The 13,079-nt window shown below is 39.1% G+C and overlaps 1 protein-coding gene across 1 annotated transcript; it reads right to left on the bottom strand.

Moving 5' to 3' along the window:
• Positions 1-463: 463 nt before the first annotated feature.
• Positions 464-12,320, bottom strand: OTUD6B (OTU deubiquitinase 6B). Its single transcript, XM_069779647.1, has 7 exons — positions 12,152-12,320; positions 9,434-9,588; positions 7,375-7,470; positions 5,640-5,952; positions 3,977-4,038; positions 3,176-3,282; positions 464-2,648 (listed from the first exon to the last, which is right to left on the bottom strand). Exons 1-7 carry the CDS (start codon positions 12,240-12,242, stop codon positions 2,564-2,566), a joined length of 909 nt encoding a protein of 302 aa, XP_069635748.1. The 5' UTR covers positions 12,243-12,320; the 3' UTR covers positions 464-2,563.
• Between the last annotated feature and the right edge of the window lie 759 nt (positions 12,321-13,079).

The raw sequence follows: 13,079 nt of genomic DNA, 5'->3' as shown, positions 1-13,079 counted from the left end.
CCTAACAGCCCTTAAAAGAAATAGTGGCTGAATAAATCTATGTCAATGAACTGCAGATAAAAGTAAGAAAAGCTACTTAAATACATGTAAGCTCAAAATAAGTAGTGCTATTTTGCAGAAAAAATGTAGCCTGACAAAGAAGTTAAAAGCTAAATTGTGAAAAAATCCTCTCAGTTTCACTTGATTGTTTTTATGTATGGAGAAGTTCAATAGTATTTTCAAATACAGCTTTATAGAAGAGTTCAAGTTTAACTGCTAAAACACTGAGGATAAATTTTGTTTAGAAACAACTTCATTTCATAAAGAGTAAAGCTTTGTCTACTTAATAGGAATAGTGAGTTGTTGGAGAATTCATACTACAGTAGGACCCTAAAGCCATAAAAATTAAACGGGTAAACTTATTAATACTAGGAATTAAGACATGAACAATCGAAGTACAAAATAAAAAGCGACCACAACAAGATTTGCCACAAATAAACCGATTTATTACTTTTTGGCAAGTCCCATACAGCATTAACAAGGATCTTTCACTCACTATATTAAAACATTATTTTGCTTTATACAAACTGTAAACATCTTCAACAGGACAAACTGTTGGTACAGACATTCCACAATTCTGGCATCTTTCCTCCATCAGTTAATCAAACAAGAATGAAAACCCAATAAACTACAGAATATTTTTCACAGGGTATCTATAAAATGCAGCATGTGCATTTCATATCATATCAACTCTAAGCAACACAGAGAAGAGTATTTCTGATTATTATTTTTAGTGAAATTAATAGTGGTATTACAAATATAAACACTTTTTCCATACTGTTGTAACCAATTCTTTGTTTGAAATTAAAAACATCATTTTATACAAACAAGGTAGTAAACCAAATTCTACAGTAAACCAGCTGCTATACAGCTATATTTGTTATACTGTGTCAGATAAATAAGGATGTTATAACTCCTGATCTGGTTAATACTTTGTTTTTCTGGCAGGCACCAGTCTAAAGAAGTCATAATTCAAGTTCTGCTTGTCCAAAACCTCCTGCTATAATTGCCTGATTTTTTTCCCCTCCCTCTCAAAGTGCTTTAAATCAGACATAATCTGATCCATAAAGTGAACACTTATCTCCTCCTTCTTAAGTAAGAACAGATTTTTCTTTCTAATTTTTAAGTCCCAGGAGTGTCAATCTGCTCGCTAGCTTTACTGAAGGACTGACTACAAGATGCACACATCCTCAAATCAGGGCAAAGTTGTTTAAACTTGACATGAACCACTTTCTCCACACCAACTCATCAGTGCCAAAATACAGACAATTATCATGTTACTGACTAAGGCTTTAAAAAAAAAAAAAAAAAAATCACTTGTATTGTTAAAAAACAATTGCATTACAACTTTGGTTTCAGTATGCTGCTAATTTTGGAGTCACATTTACAGTGACTTAAAGACAAAAATACATGTTTCTAATGTAAAAAGTCAAGCCATATTAAAAAAAAAAACCACTTCAAGTGTCTCTGTGCATCATAAGGAACAATGAAAAGAAACTTAATTCTTCTGCAGATCACCTTTAAAGTTACCCACAAAACCCAAGGTGGTTATTTTCACACCTGTATGCAACCAGCTGTTTTAAGTATTATAAAACATCACACTTTATTTAGAACACAAAGTGCTTAGATCAGCAGATCCATAAATGACGAGTTCAGGTGAGTTTCACTACCTGAAGTGAGGACACTAAGGAGCTTTTTGTTTATAAGATTTCTGTATCATTGAAATGCACAGATGAGAGACTATGAAGGATGAACAGCACAGTTAACTTGCATCAACATTATGATGCATAGTCATAAACAATGCTCTTCCTACAGATTCAGTACCAGAACAGCATCAAGCATTAGTTCCTACTGTCAACTGCAAAAAAATAAGAGAGAAGTCATCAAAGCTTGGTAAAAAATCCTAGATGGAAAGTCTTTAAAATAAAAAGCTTGTGCAATTCATCCAGCCGAGCAAGATATTCTACTACTGGATTTGCCTCCAGCTCTTCTCTGCCCAAATAAAGGGGATCTCTACTACAGCCTTAAAGCTAGATCCTGATAGAATTAAAGAAACACTGTAAAGGTTATTCCATCAATCAAAAGAAAATAAATTATTTAAAATGCCTTAACTCTTCCATGATCATCAAAATCTGCCAGAAATAACATAACAGGAACCTTCAAATAACCTTAATTCTTCAGCAGAAATGCGGATTAACCGAAACACTTACTACTCAGTATTTTCACTGCAGCATGGGATGAAGCTCTATTGAAAAAAAAAAAAAATTCTGCTCTACACAGCCACCAATTTAGAGAAGATCTTCTAAACGTAATTAATACCAAGTTCAAAATACTGTTGTGTGGTTTTGGTTTGGTTTTGTTTTAAATCAAGAGCTATTTCTGATTTATAGTCAAACCTTGTATGCCTTTTTTCCATTTTTAATCCATTCCATTTAGTTTCACTTTCCAGTCTGTCTGGGAATTGTCTGGAGCCGAACACACCAAGATGCAACTGTTGTCCATGTGGATTTATGACTTTTATATGCTAGCTGCCGTTTTCTGTAGCAGCATCTGTTAGAAGTTTTACCGAATTGTAATGTTCTCCTAATCCATACGCATGTCTCATATACCTAAAAAAAAGTAGTTACGGAATTAGTGTTCAGCTTAACTAAAAGTATACATCATGCCAAATATTAACAGCACTGGAAGATAGCTTAAATAAAGTTTTAGCACAGAAAATATATGCGGTCATTAAATAGGTCAGTATTAATAAAGACAGTTTTTAAATTCTGGTGACTTCCAAGCACAGTGACATAAACTTTGAAAAGAAAAAAGAAGTTTCCTCTTGCATCTTATATCAATTTCACTATTATTTTGTAATTATGTAACAGGTAAAATGACCTCAGTAGCATTCTATAAAGCAGTGACTGAATCACACTTCAGACTGTCAGCATTTTAAGAACTCTAATTACAATATCTTTAAACTACGTGTGTCAATCATAAACATAATTTCTCACCTGCAAGATCATTATTCAAGCAGCGTTTCAACATCAGATAGGTAACAGAAAATAAAAGAGCAGGTAAGAATCAAAGCTGAGCCCTCTGCTATAGAAATCAAGTGCACTAATTTTAAAAAGGGATAAAATAACGTACTTACACAAGTATTATTGGTTTGCCTGAATATTCTTCACCAACAATAATGGGAGGGGAATCCATTTGCACTACTTCAATAGGTGTTTGCAAAATGTGCGACAAAGCCCTTAGCTTTAAGGCATAAAAACAATTCAATAATAGGATTAAATCCAATGTAAGGAGGAGAGAGGAAGGCATGGCATTTAGTTTTAGCAGACACGAGTTCAGGCATAACATTTCAAATATTGTTAGAAAATAAACTTTATTAAAATAAGCAAAATCATCTTAACTTTTTAAACTTTAATTGAAAACAGGTTGCCTTAAATTAATCATTGTTTTGAGGATACAACACAGGTAACATTGGCCTAGCTTCAGTAATTTGTGACAACTCTTTCATAAAACAATAAATAAGACACAACCTAAAACAAATATGTATTTTCTCAAGCTCAAGTTCTGGTTTACATTACAAAAATCTAACATTGCTCCACTCCAGTCAGCTTTCCTACCATCTAAGTATGCGTAATAAAACACTTTCTCAGAAAGTCTTCCCCCACTTGTATTGTCAATCCTTCTAATGATATTTAGAACTACTGAATTCATTAACTTGCATGTCGTGAAATGCATCATAATCAGAACAGCAGCACACCATCAGAAAAACTACTAATCTGGGAAAAAAATTTATAACGATAGGACAAAGTTCTTGATAAACTATTTATGACTACATTCCCTTATGCCTTCAGGTATTCTTTCTCAAGAAGCCCTTTTTTGAAGGTATATTCACCCACTCCAGAATTTCACAAATAAAAATTATCAATACAACACTTACCTCCAGCTGACCACCCCATGCAGCTGTACTTGCTATATCATCACAGTATTTTTCAAATTCCTCTGCGGGGAAAGACAAGACAACTTTTAGTAGTTCTCTTACTTGAGAGCAATCAACCGAGGAAAAATACTGATTGTACAATGAACACCTAGAACCTGAAAAGTCTAAACACACTATACAGGAAAATAGGTATGTTCACTGAAAAGAAGCAAAGGAAACGAAAAACACCAGAGGCAAAAAAACCCCTGCATAACTGTTTTAGAAAGAAAAATTAAGACTGAAGACAAGAACAAAAGCAAGTATGTGAATAAAAAGAAGCACAGATTTACATTTTCAACTTTTTGTTCAGGGAACTGTTAATAACAAGCAGGAAATTGCATATAGTTTTCTTCCTGTTAAGTTTCAGAGTATGCTGTTTTGACACCCTAGAAAAGAATGTGATAGCAAGTAGTATGCTTAGCTCTTACTTTAGCTAGGTGTCAGGTATGTTTTTAAAATCTTGTAACTGCATGTAGTTCAACTGTTGTTGTTTTGTTTGGGTGTTTTTTTTTTAACTTTCCAAATTAGCTGCCTTGTTTTTAACCTCTGAAGTACTTACTCCCAATGGTTCCTTTGTCAACCGCTAAATAAACCTCTTGCAGATCATGTTCTACAGAAACCAAGCTTTCAAATTTATAAATTGCAACCCTTCAGGCTTCTGAACCCTATGAATATATTCTGATAAAGAACGAACAGATTTTCTGAAGACTGCTCAGAATAGTTTTTCATACATTCCCCTTATAACAGACTTAGAAGACAACAAACCCTCAATTCCCTGCTGCTCTGCAGAACTTAACATTAAGTCTTCTCTAAGGACACATTTATCCTGTGACAATTTTCTCTGTCAACATGGGAGAGACACCTCCCACTTCACAACAGACCCCAATCACCAAATGAAATCCACAGCAATAACTATTAAATGAACGTGGCAGTAAGTTAAAAAAATTTATAAAGTCATTTGCACAGTGCTCCAGACATGCAGTAAGAAATTAATAAACCATGAATTGCTCAGATAAGTACATAAATTCCATTTAACTGCATTTACTCAGCCTACACCATTGCTTCACACTAAATGCCTTTATATTTTTTAGTTTAGTTTTTTTATAAGAAAGGGTGCCAAAAGACCTAGCATGAACAGTGAAAATAAAGGGTAGAATAAGAAAAATCATCTATGCAAACTATTATAAAATGGGTTTGCTTGAATTTCACACTCATTTTTAACAGCCTTCCTATGTAAATTGAAAACACCAATACAAAAGTTGACAAAAAAAATCATCCGTAACCTGGTAGACAAGCTATTTATAATACAACCTAAATCACATCCCAGTTTATGATTACCATCTAGTAACCAGCAAGTTCTGATATTTATTTTTTTTAATGGGGAATAATGTTTGCTAGATTACTTAAAAAAAAAAAAAAAAACAAACATTGCAAAGATCCAGGTGTACCAAGTTTCACAGCAGATCATAATTCTGTGTTCCATAGTACACAGCGAACCAACGAAGTAACATAGTTCAGGAACAAACACCATAATGGGTTAGTCCCAATTCAGCTGTAACTGAGAATGAGAATTATCAGAAATAATTTTAACAGTTTTTAAAATCTCTTATGCCATAAGCTTTACCTCTGCTATACATGTCTCCAGTACCAGGGTTTGTAAGAAATGGCAGGAAGTCATCAAAGTGACTTTGCATATACTTTGCTGTTTGGTTCCTCAGAGTTGCAACAGTCCAGGAATTTTGGCGATCCTTGAGCTGATCTTCAATAGCTCTGTACATGCAATGGCCATCTGAAGGGATCTGTTTAATCTCCAAGTGCCTTGCTGCCAATAGGGAGGCAAGTTTCTGACTTTCAAGATGTCTGGCACCCGTTAAATTTTCTATCTCAGCTTCAGCTATCCTTTCTTCTCTTTCTCTCTCCAAGGCAGCTTTTTTTTCCTTAGATTAAAAAACACACAAAAACTACATCAGATGTTATAATTTAGAAGATGTCTGTACAGCTCTTGGCTTAGTGCTTGCTTCTAACTCTTCAAATGTTTTCTCAGTACATTCATATCTGTGAAATGTTCTCCCGAATCAGCACTACCGAATCTTAGAGACCTCCTAAACCCAAACTTTAGCAAATAGTTAAGTGACCAACATAGCCTAACTGCCTCCGACACCACACCCAAAATTATGTGACAGGAGAAATCTTAATTATATCAATGTGCAAAATAACACTTTACAACACCTGTTCAAAGGCTATTAATAGTAGTCATTTCTTCAGGATCACCTATTTCACCACACTGGCAAACAACTTAAGTATGGAAATTCTAATTAAACAACAGAAAATATTGCTCTTTCATAATAAGTGTGAGATCTACCACTTACGCATACGATTGCATAATGGCGCTCATGTCATGAAACTGAAACTCCCTCAGGCTAGCTACTAGACATCATAAAAGACTGCTCCTAACCTAAAGGATGAATAAGAATGCATACAGAGAATACTAGAGGGGATGTAATAATGCATAACATGGCTTTTATAGAATACATTGTAAGTTTACGCTTAAGTTAACAAGGGACTATGAGTCAAAATAAACAAGAAAAATAAAAAAGGAAGCAGTACTGAGAATGATCTTTTCACTTTCACACTTAAAATTTACGACAAATCAAGACCAGACTGGTTTGGGCGACCGCAATAACAAGAGTTTCTAGTTTGCCTAGACATGGTGCGATGAATTAAGAACATCCTTTTATCATGTTTGTTACAAGGCAGCTCTGCAGTAGTGATTATGTACCAGGGGATGGACTCTGCAATAAAGCAGTGCTCCTCTGGCCCTGAACCAACATTCATGCAGGTACAATGAGAATGTTAATCCATCGCAATTTAGCATCTGAAGTTTAAAAGGATTTAACCCTAACGGCCTGGACACCAGGTAGTGTTTCTTAACAACTCAAAAATGTACAAGAATTTCAGTGTTAATGTTCTTTTGTTAAATGTGTAAACTTATACTGCTTGCATATTTTCTATGTGTATTTTACATTACTTTAATTCAATTACTTGATTTCTTTATTAATGCTTTTAGTGAAATTCTTTTAAAAACATTTGCTTTACATCATTTACTTTTCTGGCTCCCATCTCCTGACCTATTCTGATTCCCAGCTCACGGCTGAGGGTAAAAAAGTACAACTATTTATAAAATGCTTACATATCTCTAGGTAGCAGCTTTACAGATTTTCAAGGCACCCAGTAGATACAGCATCAATACTGAATTAGCCAGGTAATGTACCCTGCAAAATTGTTTAACTTTGGTTATTACAGTTAAGTCATATAACTTCAATCAAATATTTGTAAAATTTTTAAATGTTAAGCCATACCCGCCTCTTCTGCGCTTTTGATATTCGAGGATGTTGAATCTGTTGCTCTACTCCTTCAAGCTCTAAATTTGCAACCCCATCAGCTATGGAATCTGTCTGAAAAGAAAAAAAATATGTTAAATGTTCTTATTAATATAAATGATAACCAAGATGTGCATCTCCTAAAACAGTTTTAAGTTCTGTTCCTAGGTAATTCCAGGGTATATTTATGAAGTGTAACCACAAAGATCTGTGTACAGCACAGAACCTTTCAAAGCCGAAAGTAAAGCATTTCACATCCTAAACCACTGTCATGCATTTTATTACTTTTTCTGAAGTCTCAACAAAGAGACAGTTATGAACTGTGCATCTAAACTTTAATCTGTATGTTCTCTTGTAAGCTTCCACACTGAAGTGTGAACACTGCTTACCAGCTGAAAGTTTTCCTCACCATACCAGCCAGCTGAAGAACCCAAACAGCAATTAACAAGTTCTGTGACAATTAAAGCAGGAGAGGGCTCCACCTTCCATACCAAAGCATAACCAGCAGTTGGAAAAGACAGGGAGTTGGCACTTCTCAAGAAAAATGACAAAGCTAACCCCATAACAGAATGAAGTAGATGTCACCCTTGGAAGCATGGACATGTTTCAATCCAAATAAAAAAAGCTGAGAAGTGAAAGAAACTACACATCTCAAACCAAAATCCTCTCAGGCAAAGCTACATCTAGGGCAAAGATTTTAGCTTGAAAGGTCCTCCATTGTAAAGTTTGGACAGCTCATTTAGCAAAATAAAACAAACTCTTGAAACTAATCTAAGATACAGGTAAACAGAAGCATTACATTTAATGCTTATGCATTAATCACCTGCTTAAGCATCTGATTAAAAACTACTACAGAAGATTGTTATAGGGTCATAACTCTTCCAATGTAAACCTTTTTTTTTTTTTTTCCCCCCACAAGGATTGTCAACAGATGCTTCTTCATCAATTCTATTTCCCTAAAAGTCATTCAGAAACGTTTCCATTCTCATTTTCAAACAAAAGTACTTTCTGCTTAACTCTTTTGGTTAGGTCACTAATCAGAAAACAGTTAGTCCAGAAAGCATCATGCAGACAGGTCTTTGTGTTTGGTTTCTTTAGAAGACTTAAACAGCCAAAAGAGACACACTGTTCGTGAAACACTTAAGGAGATGTATGAGCATGTAGCATTAGCATCATTCACAGATAACTGTATTGCACCAATTTAGCCATAAGCTCTATTCCCATTTAGAAAGGAGAAAGTATATGAACAGGCCTACTTGGACAAACGGTCCTTAAATTCAGGCACATGATACAAATAGAGTTCTTTTCAGTACTGGATATACAGAACTAAGTCTATGGATTGCAAATTCACTATGACAGGAGTTTGCAACACACAATTAATTAAGTGCTAAAACAAAGGTGAATTTTTGTATGTCACTCAAGTATTTAATAGTATCTAGTTTACTCAGGTGGTCGTATTTCCTTCAGCTAAATTTGAATAATGCTAAGCCTCTGTTACAAATTAAGTGCTTTGCCATCAAACAGCAAACCGGAAGTACTTAATATGTAGCTATGTTGCCAACATGGCAGAACAGCAGCATTTAAGACAACAGTTCTCACCATCACAGAAAGTGCTTCTTACAAAAAGGTCAGTTACATTCTTGACAGAATTGCAAAACAAAACACACTACATCAGTCAAATGCCTACTAAAGGCCAACAATACCCTAGTAGTCTACATAAGATAATTAGAGTGACAATATAACAAGAACTTAAAAAAAAAAAATTCTTTAAGACAACTGAGCTACTAATGTAGCCTTAAGAACAAAACCAAATACTGCTCAACAACAAAAAAATCCCCACTGTTAAATGCCCCTCCACCCACTGTATGCAATGTGCACCCACCGTAACAGCTGAATCTTTCCAAAGATGAGAAGAGTTACTAATACTGTGAGGAAAAGGAGAAATACTTTAAAGTGTTACTTCATTATAAATTTTAAAAGTTAAAGAAGCCCTAACAAATTGTATCTGTAGAACTGCAGCTAAAGTTAAGCCGCCTACCTTATTCTGTTCAGGTGAAGCTTCCTTCAGCTGCTTTAATTCCTCCTTGTGCTTCTCTTCAAGTTCTGCCTCTAATTTGGCAACTTCATCAGCCAGCTGTTTTCGTCTCTTTTTATCATTCTTGGGAACAGCATTTTTCATGCCTTGAATTTTTGCTGTTAGAGAAGTAGTGTAATAAAACATTACCTCTAAGTATAGATACTCCACAGTCATTGCAGAAAAGAGAACTGCAAGTCATACAGAAAAACATTTACAAGTATCAACATATCAGTATGCTTTAACAGTTTAGCTACGAGACTGCCCATTATGATCATCACATTTTAAAGCAGCTACATTTTTCTTAAAAGATGCAAACGTTTTATCTGAAGAAGAGAAAAACTTGTGCCAAGTTACTATTATTAATACTTATGAACTTTATCAATGCAGCAGACCTCAGCCTGTTGCCTTCAAAAAAGATTATTGTCACAGGAAAGATGTGTAAATTTTTAATCACACAAGCAGCCAATTAAAAGTAAAACCAGAGTTTACTTGTCCTTAAAATAAAGTTTCTAAAAGCAAAATGGGTATTCAAGAAAGAAAAAAACCTTCAACCTGCTTAAATTCCATACATATTTTTAGGCTGTAAGTCAAGGCTCTATTTCCCAAATCATAGAATAGTTTGGTTAGAAAGGATGTCCAGAGGTCATCTAGTTCAACCTCCTGCTTGAAACAGGGCTGAATTCAAAGCTACATCAGGTTATGTTAATTCAGCTTGATCTGGCATTTATTCAGATGACTGTGCAAAGTCTCCGGGGATGGACATTCTGCAACCTTTCTGGTCAGTTTTTTTGCAATGTTTAACCATTTTTATTATGAAAATATTTCCCCTTTTTCCTCCCACGAGGAATTTTCATGTTACATTTTTAGCCATTGTCTCTTGTGCATTCTCAACACTTTACTTTGAAGAGTGGCTCCACCCAATACACAGTGGAAACTACAACCAGATCCCCCACAGTCTTCTCTTCTTCTCCAGGCTGAACAAACACAGCTTCCACAGCCTCTGCTCTTACATGAACACACCCTGCTAGCTCTCCTCACTTCTGTATTCACTGTTTTATTTACAGCACCAGTTATTTAACACCCTGCTCACTATTCATCACCTGCACATTTTCCTGTCCTTCACCCTTGACTGACACAATTGAGCTGAAGATGATGGTGATGATAATGAAACTCTTCAAGAGGAGGCAGCAAGAACGCTCATACTGAAAGATTTATGTTAAGCATTCAGCCTCACAGATGAATCAGCTGAGTCCGACAGACAGAAAAGCAGTTTTGTTCATAAAAATTAACATAATGGAGGAAAAGGAAATCCAGGACTTAAGAGGCACACACAAATACACAAGAAGAGTATATGGGGGGTGGTGGAGACAAGGATCATAAGCTGGAGGAGATGCTGGATTTTCAGATGCAGAGATCCATCTGACACTAATTCTTACGAACAAACTGTTTTGCTCTCTGTCAAACAGTTAATAATTGCACTTACCAGGAACGTATTTTTCAAGTAGGAAAATGTGTGCCTATAGGTCACCTGCCTCTCCTACCTGGGAAGACTGGGGCTCTGTCTTCTGTATACCCCTCCCACCTTTAGGTAGCAGAGGACTGCAATTAGATACCCTCTTACAACCTTCCCTAGATAGAAAACCCCTCTGTTCCGCAGCCTCTCTCAACCAATGTGCCATGTGCTCCAGCCACCTAACCACAGTGCTTGATTCCTACCTCTCTTCAATTTCAACCAAGTTTGAGGGAGGAAAAGGCATCTCAAAACAGTAAGTTCATATAGATTTAATGACAAGATGCAATCCAATAGTGTGTCTCCTCTTCTTTAACCCTCCAATTGACAGGGGGCTGCAGATTGGCCTATTTCATTACATACCAAAAAAGCCAAAGAAGAAAAAGGCCGTATCAATACGCCAGCAATGAGAAAGGCTTAACAAAAAGGTTATTATCAACTACAAAGCTTAACAGAATCCAGATAACTACTTAATTATATTAATCTACTGTAATAGGGTCATGAACAGCTCATGTGCAGCACCATAAGACCACACAGGTCTTCTACTATAGATGCTTTACTGCGGCTGGACAGAACGTGAAAGTTCGTTTCAGAGCAACTGCGCTCTGAACGAAGAAACACAGCTGTCTGTCTGGGCAGCAAGGACCCTTATGGGGGCCTTTCAACCTAAAACGCCTTACAAAAACACACCTCCTTTAACTTAAAAACGAAGCAGCAAACCGCTAGCCTAGCGTTAACGGCTCTCACGCCCTGAGAGGCTCCCGAGATGACAGGGAGGCACGCTCAGCAGACCGCCGGCGGGACGAGAACCACCGCGCCCGGGAGCGAAGCCCCGGCCGTGACACCTCCGCCCAGACGCCCCGCTCTCGTCCCCGACGTCCCCGTCCCCTCGCGAAGGCAGCGCAAGGGCTGCTCCCGCCCGTCCCAAAGCCCGCCGCTGCCGAAGGCGCCCGCCCGCCCCCTCCCAGCTTCTCCCGCCGCGGCTTCCAACTTCGCCTCCGCGGAGCGTCCCCCATGTTCCGGGCTGAGAGCGGCGCACCGGGCCGGGCCGGGCCGGGCCGGGCCGGGCCCGCGTCTCCCCGCCACCTCCCCCCGGCGAGGCGGGCGCCTGAGGGATCGCTCTCCCCTCCCCCCCCGCCCGCCCTTCGCCGGGCCGCGCCGCCCCTCACCCTGCAGCTCCCGCTTCTCCTTCCGCTGACGCTTCACCAGCCGCTGCAGCGGCCCGTCGGCCCCCGGCTCCTCGTCCCCGGAGCCCTCCATGGGCGCCCGGAGGCCCGCGCCCGCTGGACGCCCTCACCCCGCGGCGGCGGCGGCGGCGGCGGCAGCAGCACGCATGACCCCCGACCCCGGCGCGAGGCGGGAGCTCGCCAAGCTTCCGGTCGCCCCGCCCCGCCCACCGCCCGCCGTCCTTCGGCCGCCACCTCAGCCGTGAGGGGGGGACGGGCGGCCCGGGCTTCCCCTCCGGACGGGGCTCCTCCGTGTGCTGCCGGCCTGCCAGCCTCCGGGACCGGCCGGTCTGCCGTCTCCTGCGGCCGCTGGCGGGACAGGCGGCCTCCGCCCCCCGCTCCTGAGCCCGCACGTTACGGGCCGCGAGCTCGGGCCGTGGTAGGGAAGGGGCAGCGTTTCTTTTGCTCTCGGGTTGTGAGAGCGCGACGACGGCGGGGGAGGGAAGGGCCGTTTTTGCGGGGAAAGAGACACCCGCCCTCGTTTCGGTCCTCTGGCGGCACGGCGGAGGTACTTGCTCTTATCTCCTGCCCTGTAAGGGACTTCTGCGGGCGCGTCTTCACTGAGAAAAAAACCGTGGTACGTTTAGCCCAACTGGAGGCAAATCCTATTAAAGAGGAAGGCGAGAGGCGAGAAGGGGATTGGTTAGGGGTTTTGCGTGATTTATCACGTTAAGGAAAAAAAATTATTCGACCTGTTTGCACAAAATACACCGTGCCCTGCGTGTGCAAGTTTTTTACCTGAAGTTACCTAAAGCTAAAAAATACCCAGAAAGACTCCCGATTTTCCAAGTTGTGATGTTCATGATTGTGCCTCCTCACCACTGTGAAATTACGGCTCAGAAAGTGCTACGTTTTTATTACAGGAAAATCC

This window comes from Haliaeetus albicilla, chromosome 3 (genome assembly GCF_947461875.1).
Source record: "Haliaeetus albicilla chromosome 3, bHalAlb1.1, whole genome shotgun sequence".
Lineage (NCBI taxonomy): Eukaryota > Metazoa > Chordata > Aves > Accipitriformes > Accipitridae > Haliaeetus > Haliaeetus albicilla.
Note: the sequence above shows the minus strand (reverse complement) of the source record. Positions and strands in the feature narration are given on the sequence as shown.